The following is a 22,090-nucleotide window of genomic DNA, read 5'->3' on the forward strand; positions in this document are numbered from 1 at the left end:
CTGTAGTAATTCATTGGGACCATTGCCATGCCCCTACATGTATACGTGCTGCGGCTGATCACTCAACAGTTGGGGTGGGTCTGACTTTATTGTTGCATATCAAAGGTGTCTGTGTTTGAGAATGGATCAGGGGATTTTCCCACTTCACATTTACACTGATCATTTAGTGTGCGGGGATGTGCACAGCGTTTGCGCACGGTGATGAGATGTGTAAACTGGTTGAGCAGAATAAATGGGCTTTGTAAATGCGTAACCATGATTCTTTGAGGACTGAAGAACCATTAGATGGCCAAAAGAAAGGTCACAGTAAGGCTGGCTACCAGGCAGAGAACAAGATGACTGTGTGCTACAAAGTGATCCGATTAAATCTCACTTTCATCAAACAATCAGTCCAAACAAAAGACGCATTGGTGCTACACTCTATTTCCAAAGGTCCACACCCATCTAACTAATTACCAAGATAGTACCAGGACAACGATCTAGGTTCGCCCTACTTTTCCTTGCCTCACCCCCACACACGCTGCCCCAGTCCCTACAGTCTTGGTTTATCCATTCTCCTGCCCCTCCCCAGACAGAGCGCCCCAATAAAATCCATTCCCAAGTTACCGTCAAGAGGAGCGCACGGCTGTATCACATCAGGATAGCGCGCAACGGTAGATGATGAATGAATTATACTCAGTGTTAATAAATGATAGTGTGTTTAACTTCCTCCACATGTAGAAGATCTGTTTATATAGGAACCGCATCTCTTGTCGTATCTTTCGTGTAGTTAGAGCCGCGCGTAAAATTGGGTTAAAGATGGTGACAAGCGCCTTGGCAACGATAACGATCCTCGTGTCGTGGGGCTACTGCGTGTTGGCCACGCGGGTCACTTTCTCCAACTTCTCAGTGGACAGCGAGGTGCGCTCCAGCTTCATCCAGCGGCGGCTGAGGAACCAGGAACGCAGAGAGATGCAGCGGGAGATCCTCTCCATCCTGGGGCTGCCGCACCGTCCGCGACCTCACCTTCACACCAAACACAACGCTGCGCCGATGTTCATGCTGGACCTGTATAACACCATCTCCACGGACACGGAGCCGCACGGATATTCGTATTACAAGACAGTTTTACCCACGCAGACGTCTTCAGTGGTGACCCCGCAGGACAGCCGCTTCCTGGATGACGCGGACACGGTGATGAGCTTTGTCAACCTCAGTGAGTAAATGTGACTTTTGAAAAACTATTATCAGTGTTTACACGTAGAGCGTCAAACTTGTGGCAGATAACAAAGAAACTCTGAGTTTAAAGTAGGTTTGTTGGTATCATTGGATTTAACATTTCATTCAAATACCAAGACATACAGGAGCCTATAACTGTCTATTGACATTTAATTGCCCAAAGATTATCACCATCATTCACTACTACTCAAACTTACAATGGGCTGTGACAGTGTATTAATATTTTAAGTTATTTTCATCATGTCACAACTTAAGCTTTCTATTTCAATTCCCCTTATGGCTACTAGAGCAAAGTGCATTACTTAACTTTGCCTCTGTGAAAGCTGTTGTGGTTGATATTGTGGCTTTAAGGTGACGTTCTTCACTTGAAATCAAGCGTTATGCATTCCAAGCTGTAAATGTTATAACAACATACATGTATCTGATTTCCTCAAAATCCCTTCAAAGCTCTGGGGGAGAGGCTTTAGCATGGCTTTGTTTCGCATGACTAGGAATTGAACAGGCTTTTCTAAACCCCCACAGAATTAGAGATACATACTACATCTAAGTATATTATTGCTGTAGTGATCTCTGTTCATGCAGGTGCCTGTGCAAGTGTGCATGCATTCTTGCATCTGTCAGCTTGGCATGTTTGCTTGGAGGTCGGTCAGGAGATGGGACTCACTCAGGTGTTATTGAATTTATAAAGGGCAAATCCTGCTTTCTTGCTGCTGCTCTGACATCCCTATGGGGGAAACGGCAGACGAAATGGTGCCTGTGCCTGTAGTTAGATCCAAAACCATCTCCTGCCTCAGGGCTTGGATGAGGGTTACAGATTACTGTGAAGAGCTCATCTGAGATACGTCTCCAAGAAACCTTCCAGTCTGATTGTCTGCCGCTGGAATTCCATAGAAGCCTTCAAATAAAGAGTCATTTCCATTTATTTTTGTCAGTAAGCCCATAAACATGTGGTTGATATAAAACATTTGGAAACTGTAAGAAAATCTCATCACATTTTATATCCTCATTGCAAACTTTTAAGTGACAGTCTTTAGCTAATGAGCTCTGGAAGCTCCATTTCACAAAACCAGCAGCAGATTCATGCGGTTTCACATTTGAAGAGTTTGATTACAAAGAGGAAGGAGGGGTAAGAAAAAGGATACAATGAGCGTGTGTGTGTTTTTCTTTCTTGAGCCCACCAAGGCCTTCTGTGCTGATGATTGGCAGAGTTTTTAGCTCCCACATTTTGCTGGAGTGACTAGCTTGGTGGTCTCTTGACGATCACTTTAAGACCGATGGTTACAGTATTTACTTTTCAAAGACCACAGGTTCCAGTGTGTTTTTAAAAAATAAATAATTGATAAATAATTTTTTCTTGATAAATTAGCCATTTGTGTTTGAGTAAAAGGTAAAGGAATTAATTTGCATGCATGTATGTCGTCTCATTGCCATGCCGTATTAGAAAAGGCAGCTACTACTGCATATTTGTAGGTTGAGGCCTTCTGCAGCTCTCTGCTCTGCTGCTCCTCATGTTGAGCTCCGTGTTTACTGCTGCTGAAGTCTTTTCTTTCAAATGTGTACACGTGTTCAGTATGGGCTTTTTTGCATTCACCACAAGATACCTGCAGGCCATGAGAAAGGCCTAATGAGAAGAAATGTCACTTTATTCAAGAAAAAACTGCAAAATGTTGTTGTACGTAACAGAGGGATTATTGTGTTTTGAAAGAAAGCAGGAAGAAATGTGCTTGTCCTGCTAAGCTGATCTGCAGGTAGTGTAAGGAGATCATGCTAAGAATTTCTTTTGCCACACCAGAAAATCTCATTAACCTTACCTTTATTTATATCATGTGGTAAAAAATTTCTTTCTTTTCATGACGAGGCTCAAATTGTAACTGTGAACATGCCTCTCTTCTCCTATAGCTTTTATAGTGAATTAATGAAAAGGTGTGATACTATTTCTATAGGAGTGGGTGTTAAACTAATCAACACATACAGATAGTCATGACTTTGGAAGAGAATAAAACAAGTGATTTACTTCTACCTTTATTAAGCTGAAAAGCATGCGTCACAAATGAAAAGACTGAGTTTCAGAATGAATGTAATAATTTTCAATCCACGTCATGTTTTTTTTTACTTTAGTCATTTTTTTTTGTGTGTGCAGACATTGTGATACATCTTAAAAACCTCCCACGTTGATTTGTAAAGATAAAAAAAAAAAAAAAAGCATTTACCATAAAATTGTGATAGGTTAATGATAGCTCTGTGGCTGTGTGGCCCTGCAGTGTCAGGAGTAATCTGAAGTGTTGAAATGCCTCCCAGAGGGAAGTTTGCATATCTGAGGTCTGATCTCTGCAGCTAATGGTCCCTAACGTAAACACACCAAGTCCTTACAAGCAATTATTGCTTGCATAAAATCACCCCTCGTCGCGCTTCCAGCATTTAATTGCGGTCAAACAAATGACTAGCAGGGTTCAGTATGCACTGCTCTTAACGACGAACGGCTGGTGTGTGTTTTTGTGTTGTTAAAAGTGTTTTTAAAAGTCTGTGACTCAGTGTGTCTGTGTGAGCTCTGTAGTGTGGTGAAACATGTTCTGTTTCTAGCGTCGGGGTCCCGTCAGGATGACTGTTTGTGCTCTGAAACAATAGTGGAGCATCACTCGGAACAGGGGATGAGGTCACGATGATGTCATGGTGTGTGCCAGTGGGCAGGAAGTGTTTAAAGCGGCTAATCGCTGCTCCACTCTGCACACCTTCACCAGAGACCTCCACCGCTCTTTCCAAGGACAAGCATGTTGACTAATGCTGTAAAAACATGACACTGGAAAGCTTCAGGAAGCTCTGGGGTCTTTCTGACCACCGTTCTTCTGGAAACTCTGAGTGTTGGAGAGCTTCAGCTGGCTCTGAGCTGGGCGGAAACCTCACAGTGTCACCGGCTACTGCTGCCCCACTTTCTCCTCTGCAATCAGAATGAAATCAATCACTGGATGGTGATACATTGCAAAAATGGGCACAGAGTCTGGTAGCAGAGGCTCACATGTATTTGTGTGGCTCTCTCTACTTTGTGTGAGTGTGTTTGTAAAAGCACGCTGGCTGCTGTGGTTTTCCGGGCTGTGCCTTAACGGGCCTTTTCTTGTGGTCAGCACATGTGTGCAATTTAAACCGGGAGCCAAACTGGGCCACGAATGTGTTTTTTCTCCCCCACATTGGCACGTATGGCAGACTTGACTTAAGTGATGTTTACATCAATCACTGCACTCATGGCAGCAGGATTTTTCCTATTTCTGACAAAGTGCTTCCGAGCTGCGGGCAGAGCAACACACATCAGAGAATCGCCTGAATCAACAACCGTTTTGACAGATATTGCATGCACTGACTGGTTTACCATCTGATTGTACTAAGCGATTTGCCTTTTCTATGTCGGCACAAACTTTCTCTTTGAGAGTCTGAAAGTTACTCTGTGTGTGTCTCTGTGTGTGTGTGTGTGTGTGTCAGCTGGAGAGAAAACAATAAATCACTCATAACGCTGGTATCATCATCAGCTGGCACGTAGGGAACATCGACTGTTCCTCTGCTCTGCTTTGTTTGATCAACACAGATCATGTCTGTGTGTCTTCTTCTGACAGTTGATCGGGATCAGGATCTTCTGTTCCAGCAGCACACGAGAGAGTTTCGGTTTGACCTTTCCCGTATTCCAGAGGGAGAAGCAATCACAGCCGCAGAATTCAGGATTTACAAGGATTTCATTCAGGAGCGCAATGAGAATGAAACTTTCAGAGTCAGAGTCTACCAGGTCCTGCGGGAGCCTCCAAACAGGTAAACGTGTTTCTTTTCAGCTCCAGTTCAAGCTTTATGTTTTTTTTGTTGGTTACTGTGCTGCTCAGCCTTTATTTCCTTCACCTTATATCTTATGTGTCAACTCAGTGCTCTTAACTATGTTTAGCATTTTGAGGCTGGTCCACTAAAATTACTGAAAAAACTGTTTTCCTACTCACCTCTGCATAATTTTGCTCTTTATCCAACACCAGCAGCATGACTCTAGTTAAGACACTGTCAGCCATTTCATTAGTTGTAGCTAACAGATGAAGCACCATAAAACCTGTACTGACAATCTTGATTTTTATTCCACCATGATGTTGGCATTTGTGTGTATTTGTGCAACTTAAATGATCCTTAGAATTTGAATTTAACGTCTGCCCTTGGTTAAAGTTTTCACCTCTTTTTATTCATTATACACTGTAGTTTGTTTTGTTCATTTGCATTTATGATTTCCAACCAGTTTTACAAAAAGAAAAAGGCACTACAACCCAGAAATCTTTTGCCCATCCCATGACTGAAAAAGGAGAATGAGGGGGAAAAAAAAAAAGTCTAATAAACATAATAACATAGTATAAAAGCAGATGGTCATCTCTATTTTTATGTTCTTTCTTTCTTTTCAAAGATCACATAAAAGCTTTACAGCTAAGCACTCAAACACAGTCATTAACAATAATTTTTGTAGAAATATTACCCAGTAAGTTCATAATGTCCCCATTTTTTTCTTAATATTTTCAGCGACTTTTTAAGCCAAAAACCAGATAATTCCAGTTCCACATACTGAATTACACATCTGCTTAAATGCAGTCCGTCCGTGCAGATATTTCAAGTTACATTTTCTTTTCTGATTCTCGTCATTTGTTCTTGAAGTCTCTCATCAGTCGTTCATTTAACCCAAAAAACTCATCTCTGCGCGTAAAAGTTACAAATATAGAAGTTTTTTCCATGAAAATAATAACTTTATTCCTTACAATGGCTTAGATGGGACTCTACATTGTTGCTTCCTGTAGACCTTGTGGATCTCTGTGGTCCTGCCTCTCTCCTCACTCACCGGCTCACCTATGACTTCTGTTCCAACACCGTAAAACCTCAATACACGACACAATGGCAAGTTCTAATACTGGAGTAATCCAGTCTTAGATGTTTCAACTAGAAACTGATTCTGAAGAAGAACAATGACACATTAAAGCCCCACCCTGTAAGTTGGCAGAAATGGTTCTTTTGATTTGTTATGAATGAAACTCAGCAAGTCTGAATCTGTGTTTTTGAGACTGTGATTGATACACCATAGTTTTATGGTGTAAATGCTCATCTGTGAACTTCACTGCCTATTTTACTCACGATTTGACTCCCAGCATATAAAAACATATGTTAACATGTTTACGAGGTAAAAAATTAGATTTTTACCAGACAGAGTCTTTAACATGAACAGCTTATTCAGATTTTCAGATAATGGTCTATTTCTGGGTATAACATCACAAATAGTGTTGTAAAGTCAACTATATCTACAATTTTCAACATGTATGACTTAATACATACATGAAAACATTTAGTGCTTCTCATAAACGTGTTGCTCCACATCTCTGTGCTGTAACCAAACGTAGGTTTTCATTCACGCTTCGTGCAAAAACATCCCTGTGCCTTTAGCTACCGCCTCACAAAGTTGTTGGTTTAGCTGTAAATTCTCTTTCTTTAAATCTCACTTTTCATGCAGCACTAACTCTGTTTACCTCCATCATATTGGGGTGGTGGTACGAAACACTGTGTGGCAAATCAGGACATATTTCCCGCAATTTGTCTGAGCTGACTCTTAAAAGTGTTTCACAGATGATCTACCCAGTCTTGTAGGTAACTGGATGTTTCATTGCCCCATATGATTATCTTCTTAAATCAGTGACATAGTTTGAGTTGTGTGGTTGAGTTTAACAGGCCAAACATTTTGTGCTCCTGTGTGTTTTTCTCTTAAAGCTGATTGTTAGTCTACATTTCCCCACAGGTTGTTTCTGCTGATGTTATTGTCAGCGTCGGCACTGTTTACACAGGCGTTAGTGTCAATTACAGAAATGCGTTGGTTCCCTCCAGAGCAGTTTGCTCTCACGCAGTCAGAACAGGACAGTCCTCAGGAGACCTGCGTTTATATCGCACAGCTCCCACCACAAATAACACCAAACCCTCAAGACGTCACTCTCTCTGTTGCACAGGTGGTTTTTTCCCTGTGTGTTTCTGTCTGACTGTCTCAAGCTGTGTTTTGTCTGCCAATTTCTGTGTTGCTTTCACACCGTTGTCTTGTTTCAAACCACACATGAAATTACAGCTGAACAGAGATTCCACACATTGCTCTCTGTTGCACAAATCACAGCTCCACCACCTACTCACATTATGAATTCTCTCTCACCTGCTTGACTCAGCTTTGCTTCGACATGACTGGATTAAACCTCCTGGAGGTTAGATCCCCTAATGATCCCAGTAAACATGGCAGCTATTGCATTGACCAGTGCTGTGGAGCTGAGATGATCAGCTGATCCATCGATTAGTCATTTGAAAGTGTTATTCTGACAACTGATGATCATTTACATGAAGAAAAATGCCAAAAATTCTAAGGCATGTGAATATTTGCTAGTTTGCCTTTTTTCATGATAGAAAACTCGACATCTGTTTTTACTGTTGCTCAGACAAACAAAGATGTTTCTTTAAGTTAGCTATAGGGCTTTAAGAATGACTGATGGTAATATTTCACTGTGTTTCAATGTTTTATATATTTATCAATCAATCCATTATGAAAGAAAATTATTGTAAGTAAAAAAAAACAAAAACAAAACACAATTTGATGCAACACAACTTTACAACAAATACCCATAATATAAGATTGGGTAATTCACAGGTAGGAGATTGCAGTTGATATTTTACTTAAATGGTGCAAATTCCAAACAAACATACAGGTAATCAAATCCACTTTACCAGTTTGGAAATGCAGGATTACTGAGTAATTTCAAGCATGCCATTGTAAAATGCCCAGCCATGAATTCAATACTTTAGTCAAATATAACACAAGATTAGGTTGTTGACATGGAAAATTCAGCATCACTATGACTCTGCCATTAAACTCTTGAGCTAATTCAAGCAGAGCAACAGAAAAAAGCAGAAAAGAATCTCATGGAAGATTGGTAAAAGGGGTCAAGACAGCTGATACAGTTCATTCCACGTATTCTGGAGGATTGCTTGTTTAGTAGGTTTGTTCTTGTAGGCTACCCAGTACTGAGCTGAACAATGCTGGCTTTGTGTTGCTATTGGTGTTGTAATCCTAATCTAAAAGTGGCAACACTGCAAGACAAAATAGTTTTTTACAGGGTCCCTTGCATTTTTTAAAAATCCAGCAGATTTTTCTACTAATGCTGCAAGGATTTTATATTTGCAACCATCATTATAGATAAAGTACCTGGAAATGTTTCTGTAGGGACAATCTACATGAGAAACACATAGCAAGCTACTGAAGCATGTTCTGTTTGACTATAGGACCTACAGAGATAAAAGAAACATGCTTTAAGTAATCACATTTCAGCAGTAAGGATTGCTCAGGATGTGTAAACTCAGGTGTTTGGTAGAAATTAAAAGCATGCATCTTGTTTAAAAAGGGTCATGTGCAAGCCGGAGTTCCAGATTTTTAATCTGTGACAGTAGGGCTGAAGTCAGTGTTAAAGGCAACACCATTGTCATTCACAGACGTAAAGCCCTCTCAGCCACACAGACGAGACAACGACGAAGACAGGCGTCTGCCTGACTTCAGAAACTCAGTCTGTAAATAAAGCAGTTGTCTGTGAAATCTGCCCTGAAGACGACATGTGTCAGTGTAGAGTTTTCTTAAGGGATGTGAGGGAAGTGCTGCTTTGATAATGTTCACAGCAGGAGGTCTACATGGTTCAGAGTGTCAGCTGACTGTTCAGATCTCTAAACTATAATTGCTAGAAATGGCATTTTGAATCGATATTAACTTCACTTTTGTCCTTACTGTTGAGCATATTTCTGTGAAATAGAATGCAATCAAACACACACACTGAATTCACAAGTGTTGATATGCAGCTGACTTCCCCAACAAAGCACACACCCACAGGTATCAGTGTCAGACATCAGCGAGATACTCTGTGTTTTCCCTGGTGATGCTCTAACAGGTCTGCATGACAGTCCCATTCACCTTTTGCTTTTTAAGGGGGATTTTTGCCTTCAGTAAAAGAAACATGTTCCTACATATATTGAACTCAGCTATATGACTAATCAACAACATTCCACTCAGTAGTCACAATATTTTTAGATCTTTTACTTCGTACCACATTGTGAAAATACTCCACTACAAGTATATGTCCTGCATGTTAAACCTTACTTAAAAATATGAGTTTTATCAGCTAAATTAGCTTAAAGTTGAACTTCAGGGTTTTGCTTAAACCCTTAAAAACAAACCTCTGTGTATCAGAAGTCATGAAACCAGTCCCTTCCTACCTTAAAATGACTTAAATGTAACTCCACACTGATTATTTCCCTCAAATGCATGAATTCACTCACTGTAACTGAGCACAGCAGCTCGTCTACAACTGTTCGAACACTGTAGAACTATTCAACACAACAATATAGCAGGTTGTTATATTGAGGTAATTAAAACTTGAATGTTTATGTTTGAGGCACAAATGGATTCTAAAGGAAAATAATAATACAAAAACCCCCACTCTGCTAGTTGACAGAATTGGTTCCTAATGTTTTTTATGTTTGACACCCTGGAAGTCTGAATTCATGTTTCTGAGACTGTAAACTGTAGGTTTAAGGTGGAAAAGTTCAGCTATTGTGTTGATTGTTTATTTCAGTTGTGATATATATCTGCAGAGTTCATTATATGTTTTTGGATTAATATTGCTTCAAACTTAGGCATTTAAAAAAATGCATCATCAGAAGTGGGAAAATGTTCTCAACTGATCAAAAAAAACCTTTTGTTTCACTTTATTAAAAAAAAAAAAATCAAAGTCAAAATCACCAAATTTGGAGAATAGGAAGGGTATAAACATTTGAAAACTAAAAACTGAAGCTTTCACATAAATCCAGCGAAGTAAAAAGTACAATATTTGCCTTTGAGAGTGGATATATAGTTGCACAAAATAGAAAAACTCAAATAGTGCTGCATTTTTGGCTGCTTTAATGTTTTGTAATATTATGCTGCTGCTGCATTGTATGCATCTAACTGCCTCACTTCAGTCTACTCTGCTGGAGTACATCTTTCAAAAACATAAAACAAGTTGCCCTAATATGTTCTGACTGCCCTGAGAGTATTATAGAAATATACGGGTAGTTTTGACATGATTTCCCTGCTAAATTTCTATTTTGTATAATTTGGCTTCTATTAATTTCATTAATTTGCACTGAATACCATGCAACAGTTAAACCATCCTGTTTCATCAACATTGCATTTTGTGAGAATGAGTTTTCAGTCTGCAGCCAAACAAGTGGACATCCCTGAAAAAAAATGCTTTGAATGCCTTTTAGTCAGCCCCTGGAGTTGATTGATGTTTTCTTCTCTCCTCAGTGAAGTGGAGCTGCTGCTGCTGGACCAGCGAGAAGTTTGGGCTTCAGAAGAAGGTTGGCTGGTGTTTGATCTGACCACGACCAGTAACCTCTGGCTGGTCAATCCTGAACAGAACCTCGGCCTACATCTGGTGCTGGAGGACAGTAATGGTCAGTAACTACCAGATGTTGATCCCCAGGGGAGGGATCAATAGCAGCAATGATTATAGTGTTTGTCTAAAGTTCCTACAGAATTTTATGTTATGATTTTAGTTGCTGTGGTCATATTAAGAGGAATAATGTTTAATAGGGTCTCAGATGTGTGTTTTTGTCATATTCAGTGGTTTGTTCCTGCCTGTCTCCCCCTGTAGGCCAGAAAAGGAACCCCCAGATGGCTGGACTGGCGACAGGCAATGGGCCTCAGGACAAGCAGCCCTTCCTGGTCGTGTTCTTTAAAGCCAACGAGGTGCGACTCCGAAGCGTCCGCTCAGCTCACGGCCACAAGGGGCGGCAGTCGAACCGATCCAAACCTCAGAGGACCGTCCAGGATGCACTGAAGGCAGTGGAGGCTGCAACAGGTGCTTAAAATCTAATTGTGCCATGGCAAGTTAGCCATCCCTTTGATCAGCTAACTTTTTGTGTTTGTTACTTTCAGAAAACCTCGGCATCTCCAAAGAGGGATGTAAAAAGCATGAGCTGTACGTCAGCTTCAGAGATTTAGGATGGCAGGTATTGTACAAAATGTCCATTCCATTTTACATGCATTTCTTCCAAAGTGACAGTTAACTGACCATTTGGTTTTATTCTGATCAGGACTGGATCATCGCACCGGAGGGCTATGCAGCGTATTACTGTGAGGGAGAGTGCGCCTTCCCTCTCAACTCATACATGAATGCCACCAATCACGCTATTGTGCAAACTCTGGTAAGACCCAAAGAGTCTTTGATCATAGGCACTTTCAATACAACCTCCACTTTCTTTCTCTGAGCATATATTTCATTCCTTCTTACCACAGGTGCACTTTATTAACCCGGAGACGGTACCCAAACCCTGCTGCGCCCCCACACAGCTCCACGGCATCTCGGTGCTCTACTTTGACGACAGCTCCAACGTCATCCTGAAAAAATACCGCAACATGGTGGTCAGAGCCTGTGGCTGTCACTGACTGCTCGTACCCTCTTCTATGAGTTCTGCAAATCTGGAGACATGCTGAAGAAACCCAGATGTGGAGCAAGCAGAGACAAGAGATGATTGACTGGCCGGTCACCAGGGAGCTATGGCTGCAGAGCAAGCTTTAATCTGGGGATCTGTTTTTATGACAAGCAGCTGAGTCGGTCTAAACCACTACCGCAGCCCCATTCCAGCTACTGCTCACAGAGAAAGGCAGAACAAAGGATTTTATTATTTTTTCCTTTGAATATGACAAGAAAAATGCACTGAAAAGACTTTGAGCGGTTATTTCTCAAGCTCAAACTTTTAGTTCTAAAAGCATCATGTAAAAACTTTCCCTATTTCCAGAGATCATATCTTGTGCAGCACATATCTGCATCTGGATACTCTTTGAGATGAGAATATAAAATATTGCCTGTGTGGTAATGTGCATTTGATAGCAGATTTCACAGCTCGTAAAACTTTAGAGCGCCATCTTCCCATTGAACCGCTGCACCTTGGCTCTTGGAACAGCTGGATGAACTTGAGTCCTGATGAGGAAAAAAAGGAAAAATCTCGCTGGTGTTGAACTGGTGTTCAGCTGGACAGATGGACCAGGTCAGAAGTGAGACATCTGGCAGCTGATGTGAGGCTCAGTGAAGAATAACAGCAGTTCATTACAGTGTGTGGGACACACTGTTGAGCCTGTAGTTCTCTGGTGCAGACATATTTCACCACCCAGTCAAAGGCTTAAAGCTGGAAAGATGTCAGCGTTTCATCTTCACGAGGTGGACATCAGGATGTGCACCATCACCCCCGATGCAGCTGCCTTCTGGTGTCGGACCAGAGCTGCAGGTGGGCAAACAGAGGCTGTAATTTTATTTTGTCACATTAAAGAAGCAGAATAAATGGCAACTATCAACTAGGAAGCAACTGTAATGTTTTTACCTCAATATGAACAGCAGCAGTAGCTATTTTTAGCCCGTTTTGCTTGGAAATTTATGTTTAGTGTGAAAAGAATCGGCTACAAATATGAAGCAAATATTACACGTTTATTTCTTTTAACTTTTTTTTTCACGTACAGCACCATGTCCATATAATCCACATTTTAATTTCATCCTATTCAAATGAATGTGAACTGACACAAACTGCACCTTTCAAATACTTAGAATAGCTTGAGCATCTCCACTCAGGACGGACGTTTAAAAAGGAGCATCGGTACAAAAAGCAGAGCATTGATATATACATAAAACAACCAGGCATATAAAGACATTCACACTGACGTTCACTGAGAAGCTGGGTGCTCCCAATACAACACTTCACATCACAGCCTACACTATTAAAAACGCAGATCTGTAAATAGAAAATAGAGGTAGAGGCGTGAAACTAAATCCTACTCGTACGATTAAGAATTGTATTGATTGTCAATGTGAAATTCGCTCTTAAATTGAGTAAAATATTGTCTGATTTCTAATTTCCTTTTGTGATCATGAAGACGTCTTACATAATATCAGGCAGAAGAGAGAGCAACTGTAAACGATATCATCAGCAGTGAAAAACCTGAGGGAGTATTTTTATGTGCTTTTCGAGGAACGTGGGCTGATTTAGTCAGAACCGCTAGAAAGAATACCAACACTCACTTTAGAGCTAAAACTCCAACAATATTCTTTGAACCTACGGATTTCCTTCAAATGCAAAAGTACTGAAGCAGCTCCCTGTGGCAACATAGGTTTACACTTTGGTTCTCCACTTTCTCATAAATGTTTCACACAGCCTGAGTTCTCTATCAAGAGTGAGATCAGAAATATGTGTCGTTACAGACTTTGATCAGGCTCACAGAAAATACAACTCTGAACTGTGATAGCTCATCGTCTGTGTGATCCCTGATAACCCTGACGAATACAGTGTGTGCTAATATCAGCTTACCTCCAGGGGATCCTGAGAGTTAATATTACTGTATCACTCCTCATTAGCAGTTACTCCTTAGATACATATCAAAACGACAGTCAAGCACAGACATGATTCAGGAGGTAGAGAGACAGCAAATATAGGCTGATTATATCAGAGCTTAAAAGAGTTCCTACCCATAAAACATGTTCATTACATGCAATTAGTCCCTGGACCTCTCAGCTCAGGGGCAGAATAGTGTCTCCTGCGAACTGCCTCTGCCCCCATCTTCTGTCCTCCTGTTTGCTGCTTTGGGGTAACTGGGGGGTGCAAGGCAGTTTGTGGTGCCTTCAGGGGCTCGCAGCCTCCCTTTGACTTGCTGGGTGAGGTTCTTGGCTCCAGGGCGGCTGACGGCGGCTGTGGAGGTGAGACGGGGGTGAGAGCCAGGCAGACGTCCCCCACGCTGAGCTGGCGGCACTGCAGGCCGCAGAGACGAGCAGTCCTCTGAGGGCTACAGGAAGACCAGCCTCGCCCACGCACAAAGAATGGGTACTCCACATACACATCCACCAGCTCCTGGAGGAGGGAAATACATGAATACAGTAGACTGAGGTGTAGAAACACAGCTTAGAAATACATTGATCAGGCATAACATTATGACCACTGACAGGTGAAGTGAATAACTGATTATCTGTTCATCGTGGCACCTGATAATGGGTTAGGTATAAGGCAGCAAAAGGACATTTTGTCCAAAAAATTGACGTGTTAGAAGCAGGAAAAATGGGCAAGCATAAGGATTTGAGCGAGCTCGACAAGGGCCCAATTGCGATGGCTAGATGACTGGGTCAGAGCATCTCCAAAACTGCAGCTCTTGTGGGGTGTTCCCAGTCTGCAGTGGTCAATAGCTATCAAAAGTGGTCCAAGGAAGGAACAGTGGTGAACCGGTGACATGGTCATGGGTGGCTGAGGCTCACTGATGCACATGGGGAGCGAAGGCTGGTCAGATCCAACAGACGAGCTACTGTTGCTCATATTGCTGAAGAAGTTAATGCTGGTTCTGATAGAAAGGTGTCAGAGTACACAACAGTCTGTTGCATATAGGGCTGCCCATGCTGACCCCTGTGCACCGCCAAAAGTACCAAGACTGGGCATGTGAGCTTCAGAACTGGAATACGGAGCAATGGAAGAAGGTGGCCTGGTCTGATGAATCATGTTTTCTTTTACATCACACGGATGGCTATGTGCGTATACATCACTTATCTGGTGAACACATGACACCAGGATGCACTATGGGAAGAAGGTAGAGTGGTGCTTTGTTCAATGTCCTGCTGGGAAACCTTTTGTCCTGCCATTCATATGGATGTTACTTTGACACGTACCACCTACCTAAGAGTTGTTACACCCTTTCATGGAAATGGTATTCCCTGATGGCTGTGGCCTCTTTCAGCAGGATAATGTGCCGTGCCACAAAGCAAGAATGGTTCAGGAATGGTTTGAGGAGCACAACAACCAGTTTGAGGTGTTGATTTTGCTTCAAAGTTCTCCAGATTTCAATCCAATTGAGCATCTGTGGGATGTGCTGGGCAAACAAGTCCGATCCATGTAGGCCCCACCTCACAACTTAGAGGACTTAAAGGATCTGCTGCTAACATCTTGCTGCCAGATACCACGGCACACCTTCAGAGGTCTAGTGGAGTCCTTGCCTCGACACATTAGGGTTTTTTTGGCAGCAAAAGGGGACCAACACAATATTAGTCAGGTGGTCATAATGCTGTGCTTGGTCGGTGCACGTTCACTAGGGGGTGGTGTTGTTTCAATTTGTAGAATGTATTTGTGTTGAAATCTAACAGAAATTAGATGGAGATAGACATGGAAGTGTTTAATGATTTTTGACACCACCAACATAGCAGGTTTCTATGTAGATACCCAAAACATTCAAATGATTAACTAAGGATCTTTGGTTTACCTGCAGGCTCAAACAAATGGCTTTAAATGATTAGACCTTTTTATATCTTCCATTTTATTCTCAGCTGACACAATATTTACCCCATATAAGGGATTTCAATACTACCGAAAACATGCAGATTCAAAAAAATAAGGTCAACATATATTTTCAAATGTTAAATAGGACTGTATTATTTCCTAAAACACATTGCTAGTTTAGTGTTTAGCATATATTCCTCCACAAGGGAGATACAGTACAGTTGTTGTGGACTATTTTCAGCTGTGGATAAATACAAATTTTCTATTCTAGTATTTTATGGCAGCATGAGGATATATTTGCTAATTTATTTGGTAATATATTTGCATTTTTTGGACAAAAATTCAGCTCTGTGGCACCGGGGATTAAGGTCTGAACACATAGTCAATGCATGCTGGTGTTTTCTATTGATTTTAATACAAAAATATAAAATATCAGCAGCTTTTTTCTTTAACATGTCACAGATTAAGTCTCACTAAGTGCATTTTCTAATAAAGAACCTGAGATGACTGAAGAATTTGTGTTTTTTGCTACAAACCATAGAATTTACAGCTGCTGAGTTCCAGCATTTGATAGATATAGTAGTAAGAAGAATAATGACAGATACTTGAAAAGGGCTTTGCTGTGAAATAACAATACCACAGAGTGACTTTCCTTCACCTGAGACTGCTGGTCGTGCAGCAGGATGAGGAGGCGGGAGATGGAGGAGGAGGAGGAGGAGGCTGAAGGGGAGATGCGCTGCACCGTGCAGCAGCTCAAGCGAAGGTCCGGACAGGCCAGCGAGCCGAGCAGGAAGTCTTCGGTCTGCAGGTGCTCTACCCTCCTCAGCCGTCCGTCTCTGAGCTCTATCAGGGAACCGGCCACGAAGTGAGGGAGCAGCCAAGGGAAACGGTTAGAGGAGGTGGAGGAGGACGAAGCAGCGGAGGCAGCAGCAGAAGATCTGGATGTGTCCTCCTTCATGGGGATGCATGTGCTGTTTGAGTTATCAGGGGAAACTCCAGAAAAAGAATGTTTGGTAGCTTTTGTTGACAAGTCTTCATGTTGAGAGTGAGGTAGACATGTGCTCAAAGATGGAGGACTTGCTTTTTCAACCCTGGGGAAATATTCAGTTTTTCTGTCTCCTCGCCTTACATATGGCCCTTTATGCCTGCCGTAGCTCTGCCTCTCTGGGTTCAAGCTGTTGTCCCTTAACGTCTTGAGCTTCTCCCATCCGTACCCTCCACTCACTCTGTGGAAACCCTCGCTGACCAGGGAGACGGCACTGAATCTGGAGGCGTAGTGCGGGTGGCCTGGGTGGTCTGCAGACAGGTGGCTTTGGTGCTGGAAGTGGTGGTTCCATCCAGGGTGCAGGGGGTTGAACTCTCCCCACTCTGCCCAGCCGTGATGCTCCCTGAACGCAGACAGGACGTGAGGTTTGGACCTGGTGGATGTGTGCGTCTGCATCCAGGGCTGGTACAGAGCAGGGACCCGCCTCGGCACAGGTTGAAATGGGCCCATGTGTTTCGTTTTAAACTCGCCGTGGCTCTTGTAAGGGTATGGCGCCTTGAAATTTGCAGCATCACACTGCCGATGTTGCTGCTGCTGCTGCAGAGGTGAGCTTGGCCGTTGGTCCCTCTTTTTAAGCGGGAGGCTGTCCCTGTCTGGGACTGGAGCCGGGTTCGTTGTGAAGCTCATTGGCTCACTGTGCTTGTCGTTCACACTGACACTTCATGGTCTCCTGCAGGAGCAGAGGTGGCCTTAGACTCCATTAGTTTCTTGGCAAGATCTGAGGTCGTCACTCTGAACAGAAGAAAAAACAAATAGAGATGCACTTCATACACTCACAGTCAAGATGGAGAAAAAAATAATTTCATTCCCTATGTAGAGTTTCTTTCTCTGTCATTTTCTCTCGCTTTAAGATCTTGAAAGAACTTTTCCTCTCCCTTCTGAAAGTGCCACGTGTGGAGATCACTGCCTGTAAATATCCCCTTGACATCTAAACAATAGCTTCACAATCAGCTTCAAATTACAGCTTGACAGCCAACAATTTCTATATTGACGGGGCTTAGTTTGATGGACATCACCCAACTGCTTTGTCAAAAAGTTACTATGGTAACAAAGTCCTGCACAGCGTGGTTGGTGAAGGAACGGGTGCAGCGAGGACAAGGAGCAGTAAAGTTAGTGGTGGGTGTAAAGTTGGAGGTTAGATTTTTTTCAGTATGAAAAAGTATGGTTTGAGGTTAATCGTGCCCTGTGGTAAAGTTTTAACGCTGACATTTTCCACCACAAAATAAAAATATAGGCTCACGACTGAATATGTGCAAGATGTTCAACACGCAGACCCAGTTTCCTTTCTCAAAGTGATCTCCAACACCACAAGCTACTGAAACACCATCATCCTGCTTACATGCACGCACAGTCATGAGTCAGTTCACTGAGGTGGGCTAAATATAAGCGCCTTGTGGCCAGACGCACAACAGTGTGTTACCTCCTCGAACGCACTGCAGACACATTTCTAACACAAAGCGGTGTAGGGAGGTAAAGAGCAAGCAGAGGAGTTTTACAGCTTGTCAAGCCATTATGTCATCATCACCGGCGAGCAGCGCGGCTGAATGGACCTCTTTCACTCCTCCTGACAGGCATGTCTCTGATATGAGCTGTTTCTCTATTATGTGAGTGTGTGTGGGATCAGACGACACCCTCACACCGACATTCCTGTGCGAGCACTCAGCATTATGCCATGAGACATAAATAGATAAGTATTTGTCTGCTAAATGCCTGCAGTGTGAATGTAAATCAATTCAAATTGCATCGAGGTGTGGGGCTACGCACTCACAGTGACCTACACAGGTATGATCAGATCATGACTCCAACAGGCCTGTAATGTGAAGGGTTTCAAGCTCAATAACCATATGAGGTGATCATTGGTCACTACTCTTATCTATGGAAATGAAATGTACCCACAGCAGTTTAGTGCTGTCATTTTAATGATAATCTGCACTGAGGATGCAATTATTTGCACATGAGTAGTGACAATATTGCACTTAGTGGGCTTGATGTTTTTTTTTTAATGAGGATTTAGCATAATATAAAAAGTTTAACCTTTAATGTCGTATCCCAGAAAGAGTTCCTCAGACATGCATTTGTGTCTTTTAAAGGGGAAAAAAGGCATTTCTCAACACATGAATCAAGATTTTCTAAGAAGTCTTACTTACATGTTCCTCCATTCACCCGTCCGTGTCTCCGTGTGCATCCATCTTCATGCAGCAGGTCCATTCATGTTGACAGCATGAAGACAGACGCTCCTCACACACCTGTCTGGCTCGTGTCGTCCTCGCAGTCTGCAGGTGATAAAGCAAAACAGAGCGCAATGAAAGGAGGCATCCAGACAAGCTCAACAGACTGCCTATCAGACACACACTCCTCCTTTTTCCTCCTCTCTTCTTTTCTCTTCTCTCTCTCTCTCTCTCTCTCTCTTTTCCCTCCTACTCGCTTGTACATTTTACACTCCCACTCTGCTCAGTCAGTCGGTCGGTCCTGTTAACCTTTCTCAGACAGATTTGATGTCTCTACCTCTTTCTCTTCCTCTCTCTCTTTCAGTCTCTCACACCTGAACTTGTTCACCCTGTGTTTGCTGCTGAGTAGCACTCTCAGCCTCTCTTCCATTTGTAATCAACCTCCTCTTCCTCTCTTCATATTCCACACTCTCTCCTTCACTCTGTAGCTCTCTGTTGTTGGGTGTATAATTAGAAATGAGACTGCTGTGCAACTCCTCAGCTGATAGTAGGCGTATGACTGCCTGATGGCTTTGACGTTTTGCCTGGTGGATTGAGGCTGGGAAAGCATTGCTGTCGACTAGCCTGGACAGACAAATTCACAAGCCCAAAAAAAGGACAGCGCAACAGATCACATGTGCAACCTGAGGGCGTCTAACCTTCACTCGCTGCTAATTCTTCCTGCTGTTTCTCACTTCCTGCTTTTCTCACCTCAGTGGGCAGATGTGAATGAATAATGTTTCATCCTGAATTAGCAAGATGCCAAACCGAACGGCCGCTTTCAAACTGCTTTTGATCAAACTATTCAAAGGCTGACATTAAGTACCAATGCCAAGCCTCTGCAGAAACAAAGCAGCGTTTTAAGGGTTGCACATCCTTTCATCTCATGTGAAAACACAAGAAAGAGGACATTGGCTTGGCTGCCTCAGCAGCACAGCAGCCTGGGTCTCAGCTATCGATTTTGCAGGGCCTCAGCAGGTGAACCCCCAGTCAGGGGAAAGCCTACGCATAATTTAGTTTGTGGTGAAGAGGATTTCTCACTTTGAGTCACATCATGCTTCCTCTGCCCACTCTCTCTTTCTGTAACAGTCTTGCTTTTTTTTTCTCGTTTTCATCCACTGATGTGCTCACATACAGAAAGTTCATGGCACGGTAAGACGTTGCATCGCATGCCTTTGCCACGACTAGCACATTTAGGCGGAACCACCACAACCACTGACATTTACAAAGAGTCTGTTTTTATTGATATAAATCGCCAGTCACTCCCACCACTTCCCAACTGCTACTTTACAGCTTGATTTTGCCGTTTCGCTTCACAGCTTGGCACAGACACCAAGTGTGAGTTTCGGTAGTGAAAGTTTCCATGCTTATGCACCGGCGAATAAAGGTTTGCTGTTTCCACTTATATGAATAACTTTGGAAGTATAATTTGGAAGGAATGTAGACATTTTCTGTGATCATAGTTATTGTGGATGAATACGTTTGTCCCCTTTGTGCTGATTCTGGATTGAACAGATTCTTGCAGTGACTCACAGCTTTATCTCTATCGATTCGCCTGTCTGAAACAAGACACTCGTTAAAAGCCTCTTTCAAATGCCGTGTTTTGGAAAAGGCAATGATGTAATGCTGCCTTGTGAAGCTTCTGCATGCAAATATTGTGAGATCAGAGAGTCCTGCCTAGAGAAACTGGAAATGACTTCTGTTGTCCACCAGATGGTGTCCAGGACACACAAATGATCAGATGCACTGGAGTCTGTTCATTTAGTGACTGATTCACATGAAGTATAAGAGATTTTTCTCATCACTTGAAAGGTGCTGTGAGAAGTGATAGATTACTTCTTTATAATACTATATCATTATTATAAATAATAAGGATAAGAACAAAAATAAGAATAATTATATAATTACTGTTATTATTATTAAAATAATAATTAACATTATTAAAAATAAAATATGTATTTTTTTTAAAAAGTGTAAAAGTATTTTTAAAAGTATATTTTATTATTTGGCATAAACTGATTTAATTGTAGGAAAAGAACAATACCAAAAGATGCTAGATGATCATATTACTTAAAAACTAATCCTAATTATGTGTCTGAATTTTAAACTGTATAGGGAGCAAAACTTGTGAAAGCCTTTAAGTTGCTCAGAAACATCAGTGTTCATCCAGTAATTATCAAAGCACAGTCAAAACAACGACAAGAAAGGATAAAGCTGAGAATCTCTTTTCGGTATTTTTGACTCATTGCTTGGCCCTGAAATTGAAGTAACATGATTTAATTCTCCTACAGGAAAAAAGAATATTGTGGGAAGTGCTTAGAATATTTCTTTAATTAACTTTATTTATTTTCTATTTTTTGTGTGTCGCAATAATTCATTTTAGGAAAAGAAAATCCTAAAAGATGTTAGATACTTCTTAAAAGATACGTCTCGTTTTGTGTCCAAATTTGAAATGTATCATTGTGTGAGGAACAAAATGTTCCTTTTGAAAATAAAACCTGTGAAAGCCTTTAATTTGCTCAGAGGCATCACTATTATTCCAGCAATTATGGAAAACCCATCAAAATAATGATAACAGATGACAAAGCCTGTTTTCAGTACTTTTGGCTCATCACTTGACCCCGAGGGAGGAACTGAAGAACAATGGTTTAAAATATCCTCAAAAAGCAAAAAACAAAGCAATATTCTGAGAAATGATTACAATATTTTGTTTGTAATTACCTTCATTTTATTTTATTTTTTTATTTTTTGCTGGAATAAACTTTAGGACAAGAAAAGAAAATCGTAAAAGATGTTTCCTTAACATATTTTTTTTTTTTAAATCATCTTTTTTATATGTCCTAATTCAAAATGTATTACAGTGAGGGGAGCAAAATGTTCCTTTTGAAAGGAGAGCTATTAAATTGCTCAGAAACATTAATGTTATTCCAGTAATTATTACAGAACATTCTAAATAACAACCACAAGTGATAAAGCTGAGAGTCCGTATTCATTATTTTTGACTCATCACTTGACCCTGAGGGAGAAACTGAAGTAAGAGGGTTTAAATCTCCTTCCAAATAAAAAAATACAAAAGGGAGACAGGGAATAAGAGACAGGGAGGGAGGCTGTGAGGGGGAGGGAGGGGGAGTAAGAAGACAAAAATAACAAAGGCATGTCTCTCTCCCTCTCCCTCTCTCCTTGGTATTTTCCACTCCGTTACATAAAATCCCTACTTCCTTCTCCCTTTCTTAATCCCTTCCTCGCTGCCTCTCAGCTCCTCCTTCCT

At 41.7% G+C, this 22,090-nt stretch overlaps 2 protein-coding genes across 2 annotated transcripts; one reads left to right on the top strand and one right to left on the bottom strand.

Annotated features, from left to right (window-relative positions):
* Positions 1 to 453: 453 nt before the first annotated feature.
* Positions 454 to 12,761, top strand: LOC111570498 (bone morphogenetic protein 7-like). The gene is made up of 7 exons (XM_023273298.3): positions 454 to 1,195; positions 4,821 to 5,010; positions 10,574 to 10,722; positions 10,923 to 11,129; positions 11,207 to 11,280; positions 11,365 to 11,475; positions 11,567 to 12,761. The coding sequence occupies exons 1-7, from the start codon at positions 799 to 801 to the stop codon at positions 11,714 to 11,716; spliced, it is 1,278 nt and encodes a 425-aa protein (XP_023129066.2). The 5' UTR covers positions 454 to 798; the 3' UTR covers positions 11,717 to 12,761.
* LOC111570506 (uncharacterized) lies at positions 12,734 to 19,269 on the bottom strand. The gene is made up of 3 exons (XM_055010436.1): positions 18,763 to 19,269; positions 16,229 to 17,347; positions 12,734 to 14,163 (listed from the first exon to the last, which is right to left on the bottom strand). Exons 2-3 carry the CDS (start codon positions 17,240 to 17,242, stop codon positions 13,801 to 13,803), a joined length of 1,377 nt encoding a protein of 458 aa, XP_054866411.1. The 5' UTR covers positions 17,243 to 17,347; positions 18,763 to 19,269; the 3' UTR covers positions 12,734 to 13,800.
* Positions 19,270 to 22,090: the final 2,821 nt, after the last annotated feature.

Source organism: Amphiprion ocellaris, chromosome 5, assembly GCF_022539595.1.
Source record: "Amphiprion ocellaris isolate individual 3 ecotype Okinawa chromosome 5, ASM2253959v1, whole genome shotgun sequence".
Taxonomy (NCBI): Eukaryota; Metazoa; Chordata; class Actinopteri; family Pomacentridae; genus Amphiprion; species Amphiprion ocellaris.

What these genes read in the sequence shown, in the direction of transcription:
- LOC111570498 (XM_023273298.3), top strand. Translation starts at nt 799, where the DNA reads ATGGTGACAAGCGCCTTGGCAACGATAACGATCCTCGTGTCGTGGGGC. An exon ending in GATGAGCTTTGTCAACCTCA is followed by an intron (nt 1,196 to 4,820) that starts GTGAGTAAATGT and finishes TTCTTCTGACAG; the next exon opens with TTGATCGGGATCAGGATCTT. An exon ending in GGCAGTGGAGGCTGCAACAG is followed by an intron (nt 11,130 to 11,206) that starts GTGCTTAAAATC and finishes TGTTACTTTCAG; the next exon opens with AAAACCTCGGCATCTCCAAA.
- LOC111570506 (XM_055010436.1), bottom strand. Translation starts at nt 17,242, where the DNA reads ATGAGCTTCACAACGAACCCGGCTCCAGTCCCAGACAGGGACAGCCTC. An exon ending in TGCACGACCAGCAGTCTCAG is followed by an intron (nt 14,164 to 16,228) that starts GTGAAGGAAAGT and finishes TCCCTCCTCCAG; the next exon opens with GAGCTGGTGGATGTGTATGT.